Source organism: Eumetopias jubatus, unplaced genomic scaffold, assembly GCF_037043125.1.
Source record: "Eumetopias jubatus isolate StellerSeaLion01/CBP00866 unplaced genomic scaffold, mEumJub1_p1.0 scaffold_7, whole genome shotgun sequence".
Taxonomy (NCBI): domain Eukaryota; kingdom Metazoa; phylum Chordata; class Mammalia; order Carnivora; family Otariidae; genus Eumetopias; species Eumetopias jubatus.
Window position 1 is genome coordinate 80364602 of NW_028274813.1, and position 23091 is coordinate 80387692.

The 23091-nt window shown below is 40.7% G+C and overlaps 1 protein-coding gene and 1 non-coding gene across 2 annotated transcripts; both read left to right on the plus strand.

Moving 5' to 3' along the window:
- The first annotated feature begins 1147 nt into the window (after positions 1-1147).
- Positions 1148-15726, plus strand: TMCO5A (transmembrane and coiled-coil domains 5A). Its single transcript, XM_088025099.1, has 11 exons — positions 1148-1182; positions 2367-2516; positions 2936-3059; positions 3440-3490; positions 4202-4273; positions 7875-7931; positions 8320-8379; positions 8806-8870; positions 9984-10041; positions 11842-11882; positions 15528-15726. Exons 1-11 carry the CDS (start codon positions 1148-1150, stop codon positions 15724-15726), a joined length of 912 nt encoding a protein of 303 aa, XP_087881225.1.
- Positions 12463-12564, plus strand: LOC114221486 (small nucleolar RNA U13). Its single transcript, XR_003611745.1, has one exon. It is a non-coding gene; the product is annotated as a small nucleolar RNA U13 (small nucleolar RNA).
- Positions 15727-23091: the final 7365 nt, after the last annotated feature.

The window sequence follows — 23091 nt, forward strand, 5'->3', positions numbered from 1 at the left end:
TTACCCCTTCCCATCCCTCTGACATACACACCCTAGAATGTAAACTCCATAAAGGCAGGGGCTTTGGGCTATTTTGTTCACTATGTCTCCCTAGTACTTAGAACAGTGCCTGGCAAAAATAGGTGCTCCTACAAAGTTTCAGTGTTTGTTGAGTGAATGAGTAGTTAGTTGGCTACTTTATGGGATTGGGCTGCTGGTGTTAGGACCCAGAGCTCCCACATAAGTCATACTTGGGCAGGGAAAGTGCTCAATCTGCCAGAGAAATAAAGACAGAGGCTATCCCTTCAAACTGCCTAGAACTCAGATCCACTGAAACTACCACCACCAAAGGGAAGAGTTGGCCATGAAACATGTATCCATCTAGGCTCTGAACTTGGCACAAATGATGAGAAACCACTGCCACCCACCCTACTGTGACATACTGCCCCACCCAACCTATGTCAATAGCAGACTCATGACCAGATGGAAGGTTCTGAGATTCTATTGGATGGTTCCAGTGGGGAAAGATTAAACTTTTCAGAAGCTAACAGACTAGGGCAGAATCAAGAAGACATCAGAAGGGAGGTAGAGTTTATTGGAGAAAAGGAGGCAACTAAGTATCAGAATAAGCCAAATTATTTACTCCTGCTTATTTTTTCTGAGTCCTATTTAATACTAGAGATCTTAATATCTGGAGATCCTTGCAGAAGCCAGGCGAGAAAGCAGAGAGATTATTTTTCTGGGCAGTTATGCACATGTATCCATGCCCATGGGGTCTTAAGAGAAGCAGCTGGGCATAGAGGGGGAAAAAAAAAAGAGAGATTTAAGAACAATTGATAACCTCTGTTGATTCCTATTGCCATGTAAACATTTTCAAAGGATTTTGTGTTGGTGAATCATCTCAGTATATGGCTAGCAGGATATATATTGAATTTTCCAGCATTAACACTCTATCTTCACTGTATCCTTACTGAGACATAATCATATCATGGGCAAAAGAACCAGAAGGCTAAGTTTTGTTATGTCCAAAATGTAGAAGTGGGAGGAAGGAAACCAGTTAACTTTATTCCTATCTTTTGGGACTCTCAGGTAGTTACTGTGTTTTATAAATGGACCTATTTCCCCAACTCATTAGATACATCTCTGCTGGTATTTTAGGGAATCTACAATGGAAGAACACAAGAACAATCAGCTAGATTATGAGTAAGTAGTCATGATTATGCAAAGCCACATCCAAGGACCAAGGTATGAAGCATGTCTGCTGTTGATTCCTTTCTTCACCTTCTAGTCTCCCCCTTTCCTTCAGCTCCTATCCATCCATCCTTCACTGCACTCCACCCCAAGGGCCCCATGCCCTCCTGAAGTGATAGCCATTGCAAATCCCCCATCCAAGCCAGCCCTTCCAAGGTAGGACTTTTCCAAAATCATCCCTCATGCCTACTCAAAACAAAAGTCCTTCTGCCTCACTATCTTATTTCCAGTTAATCATTTTAGAGAGAAACCAATTAATTAAGTGGCACACAAGAAAATGAAAAATTTATTGAGAGGTTCTCGTGTGCCAGATAACTTTCTAGACTACACTAGCATTAAGTTACCATTATTTCATTTAAATTTACTTCAAAAAAATGTCTGCACTCTTGAAAGTGAATGCCTGGATTACTTCTGTGTGTGCTCAATGGAGTGACTCCCATAGTAGATTCTCAAGCTTTCTAGCAGGCAGTGGAGAAGTTTTCAGATGTGGGAGGTGGGGAAAGACTGAAGTCCTAACTGGTGGTGGAAACTTCTTGTGGCTCTGCATAAAGCAGGGTCCAACCATAAATCAGGTACCAGCTACCTGAATAAGAGTACGTGATAAAAGTGTATCGCATGAGCAGGTTTTGTGAACAATTTGAGAAACCATTCTCTCCAATGCAAAAGGCTATTTAAGGAAGCAAAACTTCTCCTGGAACCAAAGTGGAGGTGCACTATTATGCTGAGCACTTTGGACAAGAAAGGCTGGGTAAAACCTCCCTTGCTGAATGAGTTAAGAATTACTGAAACAGGGTGCCTGGGCGGCTCAGATGGTTAAGCATCTGCTTTCGGCTCAGGTCATGATCCCAGGGTCCTGGGATCGAGTCCCGCATCGAGCTCCCTACTCAGTGGGGAGCCTGCTTCTCCCTCCCTCTGCCTCTCTCTCATGAATAAATAAAATCTTAAAAAAAAAATTACTGAAATAAATTGTAGAACATAATTAAGAAACGCAATTTCATAAAAAGGAAAAAGGAAAAGTGCACGCCCAGAAATAGCCAGGCTAATGAGTTACATGTCTTCTAGATATCCTCTTTGGTACAAAGGTTATTGATCTTAAGATAACTGGCCCTTGTTCATTTGGGGGGCTGAGTTTATAGGTCAGAGAAAGTGGAAATCTTAAGATTGGTCCAGTCAAAGAGGAACATTAACAGTTTGAACATGGACCTTGAAAGGGATATGCAGAGAATAGATGAAGCAAATCAGGAACTTCTTCTCAAAATCCACGAGAAAGAAAACGAGATTCAGAGGTGAGTGTTGGGGCTTCATGGGGGATGTCTGTAATCCAAAGAACCGGGTGGAGGAAAAGAAACAAAATTGAATTTTCCAGCTTACTCTGGCGACCTGTATCTTACGTAACAAAAAAAATTCTTCTTCATTCTTTGGTGTTTGTCTGTGGCTCAAATCCTGAAATATAGCAAGTTTCAAAAAGAATCCTAAGAGAATGAGTGATACTTACCTGAGCTGAAAGAACACTGGGGTGTCTGACATGGGAATCATGGGAATCTTGCTTGTCTTATCTTTAAAGTGATTCTTACCCTAAGGATCCAGGAAAGAAAGGATTTCCAACTTCAGATTTGTATTTATCATCAAAATACCCTTAAAACTGACATGCGTTTTATCAGTTTGAAGGCTGTCATTCCTCATAGTGTGTGCTTATGTTATCCAGGCTGGAAAATGAGATCACTCAGACCAGAGACTTGGCTGAAGATGAGGAGTGGGAGAAGGAGAATTGCACCGCAATGGAGAGGGAAAAAGCCTTGCAGGAGCTGGAAGAAGAAACGGCTAGACTCGTAAGCAAGAAGCAGGGAAGAGCCATTTGATAGGTTTTATTCCTCAGCACTGTCAGATAAAAGAGTCTATTTTTACATACAAAGAATAGCCAATTCCAAAGTAATGGCAGAATGTGTTCTTGCATGGGAAGGGGATGTGTGAAGGGTAGGGTTTCTCCGGTAATATTTAATATTACCAGGAAGCCCTGCATGTGGTGATCCCTGGTAAGTTGGTGTGTCCATACGGAGAACAGACCACAGGTCCTTTACCTGACAATATGCAGGAAGGTACAGTTACTGCAGGAAAACATCGCTGGGATGAAATGGAGAACAATCAACTGAATAAAAGCAGATGATGGCGTGCAGATGCACACTCACACTCTGCTTCTTTCTCTCAACAGGATAGGAAGAATGAAACTCTGGTCCACAGTATAGCAGAACTTCAAAGAAAGGTGGGATGGGGCTCTTGTGTGCCTGGGTGTCCCCAAGCAGCCCCAGTTATCACAGAGGCAAGGGAGGGAAAAGGAGGCCTGTGCTGGGGATGAGTACTACTCCTGCTCCACTCTCCTGAGGCTGAACCTCATGACCTAAATGCCTTGGATTTTGCCTGCAAGTGTCAGGTGAAAAGAGTGCGTAGGGTATTCCAGGTGTTCAGTGATCCCATGGGTTCTTCATTCGATCACAAAGAAATGGATTCCAACAGACACTCTGTTGAAGGAATTGACTGGGACCCTCATGGTGAGAGGTTAATTTTACTTGCACTAGAGACTTTTACAAATACTTAATGCCAAAAAGTTCCCTCTTCTTTGTCCAGGTATTCCCTCTACCTCAACTCCTGGTCAAAACACAGTGGACTTCTTTATGATTACTCTCCTTTCTGACCCATGCCTGCAGCCCTGAGTAATCCAGCATGGATTAGGGGGTTCAGGGAAGTACTCCTGCTTCGAGCGAACTCTAGTTTTGGTGGCCAAAACTAATGAGAAGATGAGGTAGAATAAAGATGTTCCCAAAGATACCAAGTATCCACCAAGGGACCATCTCCTAGCAGCTTTAATCAAGGCCAAGTTCCTGGCTCCACACACCAGAGAATGTCTTTATCTTCCATATTTTTTAATTTGATATTTTTTTTATTTGAAATGTATTTTTTCTATTTGAACCCATAGCTTACAAGAAAATCATATAAGGCAACCAAGTGTGAACAAGACAATACAAAGGGATCCCCAGAAGAGTCAAAGGTAAACAAAAAAGCAATCTCAAATGGGTTTCGGCTGCATGACCAGGAAACAAGCCTTCAAGTGGAAACATTATCAAAGTTGGGACAAATTCTTCGTAGTTTCAGCCATGCCAGGCTTAAGCCTCAGCTGCTAAGTGCTGAGTTCTCCTCTGCCCCTAGTAAAGGAATTTCACTCTGAAGCCATATATTTTGTTCTCTCTCCATCAAAAAGAGCAGAACACAAATGCACAAATGCCTATTAACGTTAGAGGCAGTTGAAGTCCCTCATTTAAATCCTGGCCCCAGAGGTACTTAGAATGATATATGAAGGTGGGCAATTTAATCAGTCCCTCCCAGCCTCGGTTTGAAAACTGAATGAAATTATGTATACAAAATACTATTTGGGGGAAGTTCTAAAACAATTTTAAGGTGATTATTTAAAAGTCTGGCTGAAGCATATGTATGAATTCACAGAGGCAGAGTTTAGATTTGTAAATCTACTGTGTGCTAGGTAATTTACACACCCTGCCATTGACTCCAATCCAGAAAAGGATTCATTCAATTGGTCCTTCAAGTATATAGTGACCTCTCCTAAGTGCATCATATAGTGCTTAGCATTTCCCTAATTGTGTTCCAGAGCTAAGAACCTGAGCACAACCACAACCCATCTGATCAAAGATATAAGATTTAGACTTTTTTATTCAGAGAGCAAAGTTCTTACTTGATCATTTCTGTAGGATTATCTCTTTGACCTTGCCTTACCTAATTTCTCTTTTGCTTCTTTTTTTAAAAATGATGATGATGATGATGATGATGATGATTTAGTAATCTCTATATCCAACGTGGGATTCAAACTCATGACCCTGAGATCAAGAGTTGCATGCTCTTTTGACTGAGCCAGCCAGGTGCCCCCTTGCTTCTTTTTCTTAAATTGATAGTTATTTTTATATATTTCATATAAGAACAAATAGAGACTTTTTCAGTCTCTGTAAAGATAAAAATTATGTTTCACTACTTAAAAGTATAATATATAATGGGCTTTTAAACAGATTGTCCCTATTTCTTAATCTCTCTTGCTTCTTAAACCCACATTTAAGCCAATACTGAAGCCCACACTGTGTGCATGAAGCCTCTGAAGATATGGACACACTAAAAACAGAAAATGAAAGAAGAGAGCATTACTGCCCTATGTTCAGTTGGCCAAATTAGTGTTGATAGCCATAAAAAAAGAGGAAGTCCAAAGCCATCAAGTAAGCTTGCTTGGGCATGCCCATCCAGGAAACTTATTTGGAAAGAAAGAAATCTGGAAGCCTGTTTGTATCTCAGGAATAAATTCGAACTAGACTAGAAAGGAATGTGAAGCTCCTTGACTATCCTTGCCATAAAACTGCAGCAATCAGGAGATTGATTTTCTTCCTTCTTCTGCCCAAAACAAGTTTTGCTAACAGAAAGCCTGCCAGAAACTAGTGGTGACACTTTAAGTCTGGCTATGCTGGCCACGTCAGGTGAGCTGATTCCGACAGACTCTAGATAGAGAGTTCCTAGTACAACATTGGTCATTATTTTCCTGGCAGCACTCAGCCCAGCCCTAAAGAGTTCCAGAGTATTATCAACCCTTTGAATTACTCCCTTCTGCCCACCTATTTTGTAGAATTCTCAGGTGGTATCTCTAATTCTATGAAATATACATCATCTCTGTTGCTTCTGTTCCTCTTGCATGCTGGTGATCAGTAGTTTAATAGGATGCCTGCCTCAACTCCTTGTGATTCAGACCACTGTCCTTAAAATACAGTCCTTAGGGGTGCTTGGTGGTTCAGTCAGGTAAGCATCTGACCCTTGGTTTCAGCTCAGGTCATGATCTCAGTGTCCTAGGATCAAGCCCCATGTCAGACTCCAGGCTGAGCGTGTAATCTGCTTGAGGATTCTCTCTCTCTCTCTCTGCCCCTCCCCCTATGTTCCCTCACTCTCTCTCTCTCTAAAATAAATAAATATTTAAAATACAGCCCTTAGCAAGTGAAATAAGTCAGAGAAAAATAAATACCATATGATTTCACTCATATGTGGAATTTAAGAAACAAAACAGAGGAACATATGGGAGGGGGGGAAGAAAGAGAGAGAGAAACAAACCATAAGAGACTCTTAACAATAGAGAACAAGGGGTGCCTGGGTGGCTCATTTGGTTAAGCAACTGACTTCGGCTCAGGTCATGATTCCAGGGTCCTGGGGTCGAGCCCCGCATCGGGCTCCCTGCTCAGTGGGAAGCCTGCTTCTCCCTCTTCCACTCCCCCCGCTTGTGTTCCCTCTCTCACTGTCTCTCTCTCTCTCTCTCTCTGTCAATTAAATAAATAAATCAAATCTTTAAAAAAAAACAGAAAACAAACTGAGGGCTGATGAAGGGAAGTAGGTGGCGGATGGGCTAGATGGGGGATGGGCATTAAGGAAGACACTTGTTATGATGGGCACTGGATGTTGTATGTAAGTGATGAATCACTAAATTCTACTCCTGAAACCAATATTGCACTGTATGTTAACTAACCAGAATTTAAATAAAATTTTGAAAAAATAAAATAAAAATTTTCTGTTTAAAATAAATAAAATACAGCCCTTAGCACGTTCGGCTCTTTGGCCCTAGATGTAATCGCCTGGAGGGGAAAGGAACTGTTAGAAGAGTCCAAACATGAAATAATGGTAGCTAGATGAGAGTGGGAATAATAGAACTGAAAAGGGAAGGGAGGAAAGACTGCAATATGTCCCCTCTGCCTATAAAGATATATCCTAAATGCATCTACTCCTCTCTATCTACTAGTACTATAACTACCACCCTTTTGCAAGCCACCCTAAACCTTCACCTGGAGGCTAAAGTAGACTCCTAACTAGTCCTCTTGCTTTTACACTTACCCCTAAACAATATACCTTCCACACATAGGAAAAAACTCTTCTTTAGAAAGAACACAAACCAGATTGTGTCTTTACAACTTCAAGCTCTCACCTGGCTTCTCACTGCAATTAGAATAAAGAATCAAGGGGCATCTGGGTGGCTCAGTTGGTTAAGCGACTGCCTTTGGCTCAGGTCGTGATCCCAGGGTCCTGGGATCGAGCCCCGCATCGGGCTCCTTGCTCCTTGGGGAGCCTGCTTCTCCCTCTCCCTCTGCCTGCCACTCCCCCTGCTTGTGCTCTCTCTCTCTTTCTCTCTGTCAAATAAACAAATAAAATCTTAAAAAAAAAAAAAGAATAAAGAATCAAACTCTCTAGAAGCTATAAGGCCCTACATAATCTCATATGTGGCTACCTTTCCCCACCCCATCTCATTCTTACCAATCTCCCCTATGTTCCTGCCACATAACTTCTTCATACACACCAAATTTGTGCTATTTCACAGTCTTGGTCCTTGCTGGAAACTCTGCATGGGAAATATTTCTTCCAGATCTCCATTTGGCTAATATTTATCATTTAAATTCAACTCAAGAGTCATCTCACCTCAAGTTTGACTCCCCTCCATAAAAGACATCTGAAATTGGTCCTGAGGTACTTGAACCACCTGTAAGATAACCCTTAAGATCCCATTTCAGAATGGAATCCTGCTTTTGCCTGGCTGAGTTACCAGTCTCCTTCCCTTTCTATAGGCCAAGTTACAACAGCTGGAAGCTTCCTGTGCAGACCAAGAGAAACAGCTAGCCAAGGTAATGACAATAACTTCAATGTTACTCCTCCCAAAGGAAGGAAATCTTGATCCTTGGTCACACAAATTAAAGGAATGTATTAGACTGTGTGAATACAGTCCCCCAGATCACCTTCTCTTTAACATTTTTTATAGGATACCTTCCATCTATATCTTCAATAAATTAGTATCTATTTTTCTCCCAACTGTCCCAAATAATTCTCATTGGGACTATAAAATACAGCTTGTTTATCCTTAAAAAAAGATATGAGTTTGTATGTACAGCAAATACATATTTAGAACAATTAGAAAAGCACATTTAGGGCCTGGGGCCTAAGAGGAAGCAAGTACACTGCTGTTCTTATAGCAATTTACTAAGCATATTCTAAAACTGAATTTTGGCTTCCCAGGTAATGGAAGATTATGCATTTGTGGCCCAGCTCTGTGAAGATCAGGCCCTCTGCATAAAGGTACAGTTCCTCAGTAAAGGGATAACAATGGGTTTGTTAAGGTATAGGATGAAATGAAACCAGGCTTTTCAAAGAACAACAATTTTAATTCTTCAAGGTGGCATTACAAAGGCCTTTAGGGAGGACGACACTCTACCACCAGAATCATTCTATTAGTGCCCTAGTCTCCCAAGCTCTGTGCTCTTAAATTAATAATGAGCACTTTTTCCTATTTATAATCCCAATAACTGCAGGCACCTGCCCAGTGGTGACGTGCAGTGAGAGATCTGGAGTAGTGGAAGGCTGGGGGACTGGGAAAGGAGACAAAATGGCAGTGGGAATACCAACTATTCACATGACAATGTAGTATAATACATGCTTATTATGATTAGAAAGAGCATAAAGCTTCTGGCTAGTAACTGTGGTTTCTTTTATTTCTCTGTGAAGAAGTACCAGGAAACTTTGAGGAAAATAGAAGAAGAACTAGAGACTCGGTTCCTTGAGAGAGAAGTGTGAGCTTTGGCAAACAAAGGAACATCCTGGTTATAGTGGTAACTCCATCTCAGCCTGGGTCAGAGCAAACTTTTCTCTGACCAATTCCTATTTGGAACTGAGTGAGCCCCAACACCATATAATGTTCCCCTCTTTTAGCGAGCTATTAGATCCCTACTAAACCACACCCATTTTAAAATTCAAGTCCTCCCATCTTTCTTAAAAGACTGCAGACATACACCTTCCTTCATAATTTTATCACATTACCAGTTATTTGGGTTTATATTAAGGGCAGGAATGTGTGCTTTAAAAAGGGTTTAGTGGTCTGGCACCTTGATAAAAAGGGCATTCCTTAAATTTTACAAAAAAGAACTAAAATTAATATCATCCTCACTTCCCCAAAATATATAGAAACTCAACCATATGGAATAGACATGAAACTAATCTCTAGATACAAACTAGGGCTATCATATTATGAAACCAAACTATATACTATATGAAACTATGAACATTAAAAATTAGAAATAATAGAGAAAAGCCCCCCTCCAAAAAATTACCCTGAATTTATCAAAAGAGTCTAAATAGTGAGAAACTAAAGCCAAAAAACCTCACTTGCATTTCCTGACCCTCTTTAGAAGTTAAATCTTAAATCAGTTGGGAAGTATTTCCATTTATTAAATATTTTAGAATCTTAGGATCAAGAAAAAAAGACCTAAACTGCACATAGCCTCTAAGTAGACTCAGTCCACACTGTGGCCTGGAGGCCAAGGATACCAGGACTTGGAGGTCCTTGCCCCATTAAAGGACACCTTCAACTCTCGTGAGATCCATCCTGAACATTAAATATGGCTTCACTGTTAAGCCAAGATTTTAGAATGGGGCTGCCCAATGGAACTTTCTGTGCTATCCAATATGTAGCCACTAGCCACCTATTGAGTACCTGAAAGATGACTATTGTGACTAAGGAACTGATTATTTTATTGTCATTAAATGTAAACAGTTACATATAGTCACTGGCTATAATAGTGGACAGTATAGCTTTAGAATATAAAACTGTTTTTCAATAACTGTGATGTAGTATAAATATTTACATGTACTTTATTCCGTCCCTATCTTGGTTCTTTTTCCCCTAGATCAAAAGTCTTGAGCATGAATTCTGTAAGGAAAGAGTCTAACAGCCAAAATAACAAGGTAAGCATTTCACTCCACCTTCAGCTTCTCTCGGTGTCATTGCCTTCAAGGGAGTTTCCAAAACACTATCAGCCACCAAACACATACCAATCTTTCCATGTGCATTTTCCAAGAATAGTACCAGACATAATTCTAAAGCATTCCAACCCTAAACACACAAACAAAGAAGATGCTATGGAACAATGGTTTTTCCTCTCTCGGTGCCATGCAAATGATGTGTTCTCAAAGGAACTAGCTTAAGACCTCACAGAGGTCAGGATGGAAGCAAGAAGGAACATTAACTGAGGGTACGCTGTATGGAGAGAAGGCCAATACAGGACACATATACCACTCCTCCCATCTCCCAGAATCACAATGCTCTTTCCTGGTGATCCCAACATGGTCCCAAATCTCTCACTACACAGAGAATCAGGGCATCTATCACATCTAATCAGTTTGGCCCATGAGTTAAAACATGAGAAGTCATTACTTCTTTATGATACAGCTTCAGTGTCTGTTCATATTTAACACCATGATGTCATTAGTATATATGTAGAAGTCTAAAGGATACAGAATTGGATGTAGAGCACCAGGTCTCTTGGCCTGCTTGGTGTCTTGGGGCAGCAAGTATATCGGGCAAAAAGATAAACTTTTGTAAGACTTTAATTTTGTAATTTTTATTGGCTTTACAGCCAAAATTGACATTCACCAGAAATTTTATCATTGAGATACATGGTCTTCATAATGTCAGAAAAAAATAAGTCATCTCTCCCTAAAAAGCAAATATCAACAATCAACCATTGTCCTTGGAGTCATCCAGATGTTTGGATATATATTAGGCCACGTTCACAGTGACCATGGTTCCCATTGGGAAGTCATGGGTCACTCTGGTCCCAACCTTCCATATTATACAAGTCATTCTGGTCCCAGCCTTGCATATTATACAACAAACAAAAACAACAACAACAAAACTCTTGAAATTAATTGGACCCCCACCTCTCTAGAACCAAGCATGGCATGCTCCCTGATATATCCCACCGTCTATCCCCGAGTGACTCATCAAAGTATTCCTTCTAGCAGACTTGTCTTCATCAAGATTACCAAAGTCCCATGATGGTTCGATGACCTATGATGTTTGAGCAATCTTTACAGAGTCTGCCTGAGCAACTGACCAGTTGACGTGCTGCTTAAACTCACTCAAGTTATAGAACCAAATTTGTAACCCAGAAAGTTTCTTTCTAATTATAATTCTGTGAGTGTCATTTTCACAATTTTAAAATGTGACTGTAATTCCTCCATTTTTTATCTCACAAGGAAGCTAAAAGGAAAATGAAATAACAGAAAATATTTTGGAAGAGATGCCACAGAAATCCAGGATATATCCTCTTCTTTACATTTTTTATAGTTTTTAAAAACTTTTCTTAGAATATATTTGTGTGATTTTCATAACCTATAAACTTCTTTAAGGGTTACTGGTTAAGTAGGAGGTAAGAGCATAGTTGAAAGAGCCCTGAATGCATATTTGAAGGACCCAGGTTCCAAGCCTGGCTCTGCCATTCATTAGCTGTATGACATACCTTACCTTTTTGCAGCTTCAATTATTCCTATCAACATATAAAAAAGTGATACAAAATTACACACACACATACACAAAGACGCACATATATATATATATGGTTGTCTTTAAAAATTCCATGTTTATGCATATAAAAAATTGTAAGATATTATCTAAATATAACATTAATGGCTCACTGAATATTATTTGACAGTGACGATAGCTTCCAGAAATTGCTTATTTATCCATGTCCTTTCTTCTCCCAGGATCATTCTCTCCAAAAGAAGGGAACATGGTTCTGCAAAAGGTAAGTAGTCATCTTTGAGTAAACTTCCTGGAAAACTGGGAGTTCCACTTAGCCATCCTGGCAGATAACAAAGTCTAGACAAGGAGACCCTTGTATACATACACACACCCAGAGTGAAGTCAAAAAACTAGTGTCATCGATGACTATGTTTCTCAGTTCTAACGTATGACTTCCTTGTCCAAAGGCAATTCCTTTTTTTTTTTTAAGATTTTTATTTAAAAATCACACACAGAGAGACACAGCGAGAGAGGGAACACAAGCAGGAGGAGTGGGAGAGGGAGAAGCAGGCTTCCGGCCGAGCAGGGAGTCTGATGTGGGGCTCGATCCCAGGACCCCGGGATCACGACCCAAGCCAAAGGCAGACGCCCAACGACTGAACCACCCAGGTGCCCCCAAAGGCAATTCCTAATCTCAACTTTCCAATCTTAGAAGTGAATAGCCTAGTAGTAATCAGAAATAGGAATTTTATCACCTAAGAGAAATGTGGCAAACTGATACTTACTCCCTCTTCCCTTTAACAATTTGAATTAGCTTGATGGATCTTGTTCTCCAATAACATCAGTAGATTATGAATGGGAGGATCCTTTTGTTGTTCATAAGATGATGAATAGGGTTTTCACACTATTGTGTCAGATGTGCCTCCCTCAAATATTGTTACGATGTCAACATGTTACATTAGAAATAGTAGAGAACTTGTAAATGCACATATTCGCCTAACAGCAAATAAGACAGAAAATGATTGTGAAAGAGATTGTACCCAACAGTACCCAGCCCATAATAATTGCTCAAAAATACCTGTTGAACTGAATAAGAGCTCAAGATTCAAACAACCAAGTGGATATTAGTCCTGAGGGAATCGCTGTGATAGCAAAATAAAATTGGGATTCAATGAAGCCCCTGCATTTCCAAGAAAAGGTCAGATTATGTTCAATATAATTTGTTTAAGAAGGCATAGGGAAACATATATTCAAAGTGGTATGAAATATGATTTAGAAAGAGTTCCATCGAAATGGTTAATATAAAATTATTGAAGCTTAAATGTCACCTCCAATTGTCTGGAAAACCTGCTTATGGGGGATACCCCTTTATACCAGATAAGTGGAGTGTTACATATTTGGATATCCCAAAATACAATGTTCCCGGAACAGCTAGCAGAATTTCCCTAGAATTCCCAGGCTGCCTTAGCCTATAATTTGACACCAGTGCCTCACACGGAACTGACCATGTGGGTTCCCAGGATAAGAACTGCCTGCCTTGAAAGAGAGTTGGTATCCTGAAGAGAACCTGACAACATCCTAAAAGTCTAGCTCATCATATCAAACTACAAAGATCTCTCCTCTTGCTTTGCTCCAATATCCTATGGGGCACTGGTATATTGGGCACTGACTCAAGAGATAAGAAAGCTGGATTATTCCTAAGATTTTCTCTGGGAATGTCATCCCAGAAATGTCATCCCAGAACTTTCTCATGAATACTGTATTTAGCTTTAAGGAGAATACTAGGAAGAGGTTTGTAAAGGGTTTCTGATTCTAATTCTGACCAAGATGCTGTACTATAACAGACCCTGCCTCCTGTCACCAAGATCAATTCTAGAGAAAAACTTAAGAGAACCAGTGGGGAAGGGGCTGTTTTTCACTGGTAGGTGGAGGTAGGTAGTGAATTTGTTCTACAGCAGGTGGCAGCCCAGCACAGCTGGATAAGGGTAATACAGGAAAGGAAAAAGTAGAGATTTGCTTGTGCAAATCATAGTAAAACCACAAGGCCAAAATAATTCATCAGTTAGAAAAGAAATCAGGACCACCATAGGGGAATTTGTAGAAGTTAGGAAACATTAAAAATAACATGAATGAAAGAAGAGAAATACCATGATCATGGATAGAAAGCCATAATATCATAAATATATCAATTCTCTTCAAATGACTCACTTCAGTTCCAACCAAACTGCACAAAAGGTTTTCATTACATTTAATACAATTATTCTGAAATATACTATATATAGAAGAATAGAGTCAAAAGTAACCTGGACAATTTTAAAGAAGAGCAAGGAGGGGGAATATGCCCTTCCAGATATCAGGACTTTCTATGAAGTTGCAGTAATTACAGTAGTGTGATACTGTCACAGGAACAAGAAAATCAACCATGAAAAAGAAACAGTGCATATATAGAACTTTGATATGTGACATGTAACAGTGATTGTATATCAGAGAGGAAAGGAAAAACTGTTCAATAAAAATGGTAGGGGGTAAAAAAAACGGTTATCCAGGTGAGAAAAAAAAATGAGATTGGATCACTACTATACAGCATATTTAAAAAGCGAGGCCAGATGTGTTAAGGACCAAATGTCAAAAAAAAAAAAAATCTTGAAAATTTGGCATCAGTTATCTACTGCCAAATAAAAAATGGTCCCAAAACTTAGTGGCTTCAAGCAACAAACATTTATCTCACAGTTTCTGTGGATTAGGAATCTGTGAGCCACTCAGCTGGGTGGTTCTAGTTCATGGTCTGTTACCCGGTTGCAGTTAAGATGCTGGCCAAAGTTAGAGTCAGTGGAAGGCTTGGCTGGGCTGGAGGATCTATTTCCATGGTATCTTACTCGTACATCTGGCAAATTTTGCAGCTTGTTGGCAGGAGATTTCAGCTCCTCCTCACATGGAGCTCGCCACAGGGCTGCTTGTGTATCCTCACAGCATGACAGCTGGCTTCCTCCTGAGAGTAAGGAGCAAACTGCAAGGCCTTTAGTACGTAATCCAGGAAGCCACGCACTGTCACTTCCATGATACTCTATTCTTTAGAACCAAGTCATTAAGTCCTGGCCACACTCTAAGGGAGAAGAGTCTCTTGAAGTGCGTGATACCAAAGAATGTGTGGACATATTTTAAACTACCATAAACTGTTAGTAGAAAACAGGAGCATCTTTTAGGCCTTGGTGTAAGGGAACAGTTCTTTAAATAAGACAAAAAGCATTGATTCTAATTAAAGATAAACTAGACTTTATTAAAATTAATAACTTTTGTTCTTTAACACCTTAGAGTGAGTGAAAGTTATAAAGTAGAGAGAAGATATTCATAGTACATACAATGGGAAAGGACTGATATCAAGAACATATAAAGAACTTCTACAAATCAATAAGACTACCCCAAACAACCTAATAGATATATGGGCAAGAGGAAACACATAAGATCTGTGAACAGAACAGATGTTCAGCATCATTGTTCACCAGGGAAATACAAATTAAGACCATTACTTTACACCCATTTGGCAAAATTTTTTAAATCTGATGCTATCGAGTGTTGGAAAAAATATGGACTCACAGAAACACATACCCTGCTGATGGTTAGATATTATTGTAAATGCTTTGGAAAACAAGCTGGAAACAAAAATAAAACAAAAGATAAAAGAACAAGATAATTTCAGATAGTGATAAATGCAAAAAGAAAATAAAACATGGTAATGAAAGAGAGAGTAAGAGGCAAGCCAGCATATGGGAGGGAGCTGCTTTACAAGGCATTGTCGGTAATAGAGACAACAATTAATGGGAGACATTTGAATATCAAGAAGGAGCAAGACATGCATTTAGTTATAAGTTTTATTTTGTTTCTGGTTTTCTAACCTCTGGTTAACAGTTTCTTGACCTTTTCTTTTCAGGATTTTTCAATATGTCTTTTTCACCAACCTATTTTTCATCAGACTGCTGGGCTACTTGTTTTTCCATATAAGTTTTATAAATCCAGATCTCCTTATCAACATACTGCCCAAGATATTGAGCAGGGACATCCTGTGGAAGCTAAGATGCTTCCTCTTTCCATCTCTCACACTTGAGACAGAGGACATGTTACCCCACTGATCCCCAAGAAATATCCTTGAGCAAAAAAAGGCAAGTGGTGTCTGAGTCTGTAGACTAAGAGATGGCAGAATTCGCAGAGGGAAAAGGTTTTCTTCAGTTTTTTCCTCGAGGTCCGTCTACTTGATTACCTTCTCTTTCCATGTTGTCTTTCCAAGACTGACCTTGCCCAGGAAAAAGCTCTGTCAATAGATTTCTATGACTACAGGATAAGCTAAATAGTCCCAGGTAGTAAACAAACTAGACCATTTTTAGAATAATGTCATAGATACTAAGCAAAGTTAGAGTTGACCAATTCTTCTAGAAAATCTTTAAAATCTGAAAGACTGGATCCCTGTCTACAATGCAGAAGATTGCTCACTACTTATATTAGAATTATTTGGTTACAAATGACCTTAACTTAAACTAATTTATAAATTCACAGCAAAAAGAAAAAAAAGGCAGGGGGGTGGAATATTGCTTTGTGCAACTAAAAGTCTGGGATTCCCAGCATGGCTGGATTCAGAAGTCTAAAAGCAAGATTAATGGGGTTTCACCACTCTCTTTGAAATGGCATTCTCCTTTCAGTGGCAAGATACTGCCAAAAGCCTAAGTCCCATAGTACAAGATTAGCAGCCTTGGCTAAATGAAACAGTCTTTTCAACAGTTCCAGCAGGAAACTTCAGAGAAACTGCCTTAGTTGAGGCCAAGTGTCTACCCCTGCCCAATACTCAGTGCAGCCAAAAGAATGGGAGTACTCTGATTAGTCAAGCATGAATCCATGAATCATATTTCCAACCTCTTGGGGAGGTTGATAAGAAGAAAAGAGATAAGGGAGTTAACCCCACCTAAACTACATGGAATGAGTTTCCCTGAGAAGAAGGGGCTCAGTTCGCAAAGAAAGGAAAAGAGATACTGGGCAGGCAAAAGCAGATGTCCACTTAATCACTAGTTTTAGCCTTACACATAAACATCCAATCTTTTCCATCTTTCTTTTTTTTTTTTAAGATTTACTTATTTGTTTGAGAAAGAAAGAAAGAGCATGTGCACACGCACAAGCAGGGGAGGGGCAGAGGGAGAGGAGAGAGAGAATCTGGAGGAGACTCTACACTGACCACAGAGCCCGACACAGGGCTCAATCTCATGACCCTGAGATCATGACTTGAGCCAAAACCAAGAATCCGATGCCTAACTGACTACCCAGGCACCCCAACATCCAACTTTTTCAATTAAATAAACTCTTAAAGTTATAGTTCAATTCATAGGTCTTCCTGCCAGTAAAAAATTTAACTTTTCAAGATCATAGATTAGATACTGAAAAACTACTGCAAAAAAAACTCAGTAAAAGAACCATGTAAAGAATCAGATTTGGGGGCGCCTGGGTGGCTTAGTTGTTAAGCGTCTGCCTTCGGCTTGGGTCATGGTCCTGGGGTCCTAGGATTGAGCCCCGCATCAGGTTCCCTGCTTGGCGGGAGGCCTGCTTCTCCTTCTCCCACTCCCCTGCTTGTGTTCCCTCTCTCGCTGTGTCTCTCTCTGTCAAATAAATAAATAAAATCTTAAAAAAAAAATCAGATTTGTAGGGCTAAAGCAAGGATTCTAAACTAAATAGCATATGATTAATATAAATGCTTTACAAACTTGGGGTAACCTACATACGGTCAAACCTCTTATTTTTCCACTTAATTACTAAAGCATCCACATGCCTTATTAACAAGATATATTCAAACTCCCTCTTGAAGCTTCCTGACCCTCCTAAATTATCCTTAGCCTTGACAGCTCTGAAATCCAAGAGCAGCAAGGGCTCATTCTGGCTTCCACACCAGCAGGGAACAAACATAAAGACCCCTTGGTTCATTACCTCTTGAGGCCACACAATGGCACTATTGAAAACTAGTCCTGCACAGGTTGAACAAATAATTTATCATCCAAACTGAGACATGTGATAATAGAAAAGGAAACTATTAATAATTATGCCAGGACAAGAGAAATCAAACAGGACCGCCTCAACAGACCAGGACATATGATTGCCTTATGTGCAGTCTAAGGCCCGGCAGAGTGTATTTTGCTGAAGGAAGTAGGTCCCATTCTTCAGTGTTAAGTTCAATAAGGTGCCCTATGCTTGAGGTCTCAGTGCCAGAGTTCAAGGTACACTTCTCCTTCCATTCCTATACTGAGCCCTCTGTCCCAGGGTCAGTTTCTAAAGGCTCAAGATTGAGTACAGTTTTTGCCAGCCTCACCCTTGCCTCCCAAGGAAGTCCTTTGGTCTGGGAAGTCTGCCTACTCTCAGGACACCCACACTCTGGGAGGTCAGGGAGCTGTCCTGAAGACTCAACCCTCAGGATGCAAGGGCCCAATGAAACCCTCTAAGGGAGGCTCCAAGGAGCACATCTTCCCTTCCAGGCACTTTTCAGGCTTTTATGGAACTTCTCTCCCTAGAGAAGAGAAGCATTCATTTACTGAAAGTCAGTGTTCAACCTGCCATTCTTTTCTATGGTCAAACCTGTGTTTTCTGACTTGGTATCAACTGGTCTGTTTGGGCAACATCTCTATACATCTACGTTCCAAAATAATTGTTCCTCAAAATGATGAGTTCATATTGCTCAAGATTTGAGAGCAGAGGGAAAGTAAGAGAAAAGGAAGAAAAAGAAGTTAAATCCCTAGTACTGTGTAGTGTTGGGGATATAAAGATAAAGACCACGTAGCATTTGTCTTTGGGAAGGTGGAAAGAAGAAACAGATCGCATGCATACGTTTTGAGTCCCACAATAGAAAAAAAAAAAAAAAAAAGAGGAGATAATTCCCCATGCCTATGTCCAATAGAAGGTGACATCAGATCCAAGGATTATGCTAGCCTGAGAGGAAGAATGTCAGGCCGAGCACTAAGTTAGCTGACCATGTGTCAGCAAAGTCCTTCTCTACTGAAAGACTAAAAGCATCTTCTACCCTAGATAGGTACTTTAAATAGAAGTAACCAAATAGAAATACCATAAAATTGAGCAACTCTCTTTCTTGACAAGGTACCTATAATGGGTAAATTAGTTCTTAATCCCAGGCTCCAGAAAAAACCAAACCCTTTTCTCCTGGCAATTATTAAAGTAAAATACAAAACACCTGGGGTGCCTGGGTGGCTCAGTCGTTAAGCATCTGCCTTTGGCTCAGGTCATGATCCCAGGGTCCTGGGATCGAGCCCCGCACTGGGCTCCCTGCTCGGCGGGAAGCCTGCTTCTCCCTCTCCCACTCCCCCTGCTTGTGTTCCCTCTCTCGCTGTGTCTCTCTCTGTCAAATCAATAAATAAAATCTTTTAAAAAAATACAAAACACCTGTAATCTGACAGTACAAATAACTCTGAGTCATTTACCCACCACCCTAAATGGAAATACCTTCCACCATGTCAATAAAGATCTACTTTGCATGCACCACTTATTCCTACACTGAATGGCACTGGAATTCTGGGATCCAGTGGAATCTAGCAGTTTATTCACACTGGTTGGCTGATACCACATTAAACTGGATTTCACTCTTGGCAGAAGGGAAAGATAAGGTGGGCCAGCTCCCATTTACTAGTGTCCTACCCCGTGATAAAGCAAGAAATTCACACCTTCTAAACTCATGAATTTGAAACTCAGAATCATGAAAAAACAGTACTCTCCCACATTGTGGTTTCAGAGTCATTTATCTTAAAATTTTTTTAAACTTTTTTTATGCATATTTCATTGTTCACTGTATTTTCTTTGCTGTAGCCAAGTGGAATGACGCTGAAAAAACAGCTCAAAAGTTATTATAGAGGACATGAATCCCTAACGCCAGCTTGAAATCCACAGAATTTCCCTGTTTGTTAAGTAAAGGTAAATGTTGACTGTGTTGTTTGGGGTTGTACCCAAAAGATAGTAGCTAAGAGGGTTCAGAGCACGAGTATCTGCTCAGAGGGTAAAGAGAACCAGCCAAAACAAACAAACAAACAAAAATTGTTCCCAGAAGGTAGAGAAATTCAGCAAAACAGTTTTCATCGTGTAATGTCATTGCTGTAGAAGATTCTGTGGCATTTTAGACAATTTTATTAAAAAGGAGGAGGAGGAGGAGGGAAGGGAGAGGAAGAAAAGGGAAGGAGGAAGAAAAAAGAAAGGAAGAAAGAAAAATATAATGACCCCCCTACTGGTATAAACTTTTGACCATGAACTTTTTGTTCATGTTTATATGCTATATGCCTTTATTTCATCACAGCTACCACCTATGCTTTTTTAAAGTGGTATTGACTTCTTTATAATACTGGGAAGTAGAGTTGTTTCAAAGGCAAGGTTCAACGGTTAAAATCCCTGTTTTAGAAGTTCTTTCTATTAAAGAATAAAACTAATAGAAACCATTCTGTGTTTGCAGTGAAAATGGGAAGGGGGCATTCATATGTAATGTGGGGTCAGAGCCTGCCTAGAAACAAGTACAGGGGAGGAAAGCTGCTATTGCTTCTCCTGCTGAATATTTACAGCCGAAACTGGCTGTGTCAGTGTCCTAATCGTTGCAGAAAACAGAGCAGCTTGCTTTGGCTCTGGAGTGGTGCCCTTCCCTCAGGTCTTCATTGTGGCTGCACAGTTCCCTCAGGAACAGCAGAGGGCACTGTTCCACAGTATGCAGGCTCTCAGAAGCCATTTCTTTGCATAGGAAAAGTATATCCCTACTGGGTGAGACCAGACAGCGGAAGGTCCAGGATAAATGGCCAATCTATCCCATTTTTCACAGGTTCATAGGCCAAAGCCATGTTTGAACATCAAGAGCAGAGACGATATAGTACCCTATCCCAAGGACTGAATCACTACCTACAATTATAATCTGCCTAAAATCTTCAGAATGTGTGCCTTGAGTGAAAGAATTTCCTTACAAGTCTCTGCCTACCATGAAGCAGGATTCCACACTTTGATAAATCCCTAAAATAGATCTCATTCCACAGGGCTACTTCTAGGAGTGTTATAAAATATATAAATTTAAGATTCATGGATGGGTGAAATACATAAAGGGCATTAAGAGCACACTTGTGATAAGCACTGAGTAAGTCACAGAATTGGTGAATCGGTATATTGTACATCTGAAACCATTATAACACTGTGTGTTAGTTGTACTTTAATTAAAAAAAAAGATTAATGGAGACAGAGATAAAGGATGCATGTTGCTCATCACTCTTCAGAAACTGAATCAAATTCCCCTTTGGTCATGCTTATTTTTCATTTTCAAAATCTTCCCCCCTCCCAACTCTTCAAACAATCTACCTTCATCTTCCTTCACACACCTTTAAAAAAAAAAAAAAAAGTTGCTGCTCAGAGCCATTTGGCTCTCCCTCTCAGATTATATTTACCACTCAGCAAAACCAAAGTTTGGGAGTTAATCTGTACAGTAACCTGAGTACATTCTACCACATACACTAAGATGTATCAGCAAACCCAGAAATAGTCTGCCAAGATACCCGGCCCATTTGTAACAGATATGATGTTAATGATCATACTTCCATTTCCTAGGGTGCCTGGATGGCTCAGCCGGTTAAGCGGCCAACTCTTGATTTAGGTTTAGGTCATGATCTCAGGGTCGTGAGATCGGGCCCTGTGTTGGGCTCCATGCTCAGTGTGGAGTCTGCTTGAGATTCTCTCTCTCTCTCCCTCTGCCCCTCTCCCCACTTGCATGCTCTCTTTCTCTCTCTAAATAAGTGAATAAAATCTTAAAAAATAAATTAATTAAATTCCATTTACTGAGGGCATATTATATGTCAGGCACTTAACCACGTTTCACTTGAACTATTGTATTAAACACGATTTTCCAAGGTACATATTATGCCAGGTACACAAATAAGGAAGCCAGTTCTGACAGCAAACAACTGAAGTTCTGAGTTGAAAAAATCAGAATCTGTGCTTGTGTTCCAAGCTTAACCTATAAAACTTCTATTGTTTCTGACAGCAGACACTGACCCAGACGGCTGGCCAAGGGTGGGGCATGGTCCAGAGTGGTAGGATGTCCACCCACCTGCCAAGGGGGATATCCCAACCATGGTTACAATTATAGAAGAATTAGGCACCAGGGAGACTCTCAGCCAACTCACAGATTCATAGAATTGGCAGGGAATTTAGAGACTGCTCTTTCAGGCTCAGTGGGGTACTTTCCCTCAAATCACACAACTAGTTAATGACAGAACCAGGATAAGAACTTAGTCTCTTGAGTCTTCCTTCAGTGGCCCTTCTAGTAAACTAGCATTTCCCAACTCTTCACAGTGGGGCACTAATGTAATGGAGATTCTATTGCAATTGTTATTTAAAAACAAAATCAACTGTACCCTCCTGTTTTCTAAGGTAAAGTCATAATTCTTAACTCTGGGGAAATCAGCCTCCATATTTCTCTCCCTGCTCCTATAAAACCTAATAGGGAAGTGGAGAAAAGAAAGGGTAACACTTGAAATACATGAACCTTTTTTTAGCAGAGCATCTTAATAAATCTTGAGTTATGCAAAGTGTGAATTGTGGGGGAGTGATAAGTGCTAGAGCTGAAATGCTCTTTATAATAATAAAATACAAGGAATTTTTGTCACACCTGGAAGGAGAGAAAGCTGAATAACATGAAGATACCCTGAACTCCAAGTTCATGAAAATGGACATGAAACTTTCAGAAGACCAGAAAAGCTAATATTCAATTTTAGATGATCTCCTAAGTGGTGCAGCAGTGTATGCTCCCACGTGCTTACTTCAGTCACCATTAAAATCTACCACAAAAGAATAGCAGCAACTCTCTGAACAGAAAAGCGACCACTTTCTGGAAGGTAGGACATGCAGAGAAGTGAATCCGAGGCGATATTCAGGAAGATAGACGGTGGGGGAGTGGGCCTCCAGTGGCCACTTCCGGCAAGTGATAGAGCAGCAGAGACAAAATCGGAACTTTGAAAAAGCTGCTCCGCTGAGGGACATCGCTTCAGTGGCTAAGCGGGGGGTGGAACCCTCTCTGGGACAGTGTGGTCTCAAGACCCTTGGGGTCACAGAAAGACTGGGGGTGCCTGAGTGCGGCAGAGCTCCCAGGTATCAGAGCCGGGAAGCCGGCTGCAAAGACGGAGCTGAGGAGTGGGCTCTCAGCTTGGAGTTGCCATAAACCGTGATCCGTGGTACAGTTGGGCCACTGCTCTTCCAGCAGGGACCCAAAAAGCGGCAGATCTGGAGAGACTCCCCTTCCTCCCCGGGGAGGAGCAGTGCAGGAGCGCACCACAGGGATCTGCTGGGTTTGGAGACTCCACACGGGGTCGTGTGCCAGAGATAGAAATGCTCAGTCACAGGCCACGTGAGCACAGAGGTGCGGCCGGAGACCGGGGAGACGGAAGTGACTGACTGCTTTTCTCTGGGGGTGCACTGAGGAGTGGGGCCCCGAGTTCTCG

Coding starts and splice junctions, on each gene's coding strand:
- TMCO5A (XM_088025099.1), top strand. CDS start 1,148: ATGGAAGAACACAAGAACAATCAGCTAGATTATGA. Junction 3,060..3,439: donor AAGAAGAAACGGCTAGACTC/GTAAGCAAGAAG, acceptor TTCTCTCAACAG/GATAGGAAGAATGAAACTCT. Junction 8,380..8,805: donor ATCAGGCCCTCTGCATAAAG/GTACAGTTCCTC, acceptor TTCTCTGTGAAG/AAGTACCAGGAAACTTTGAG.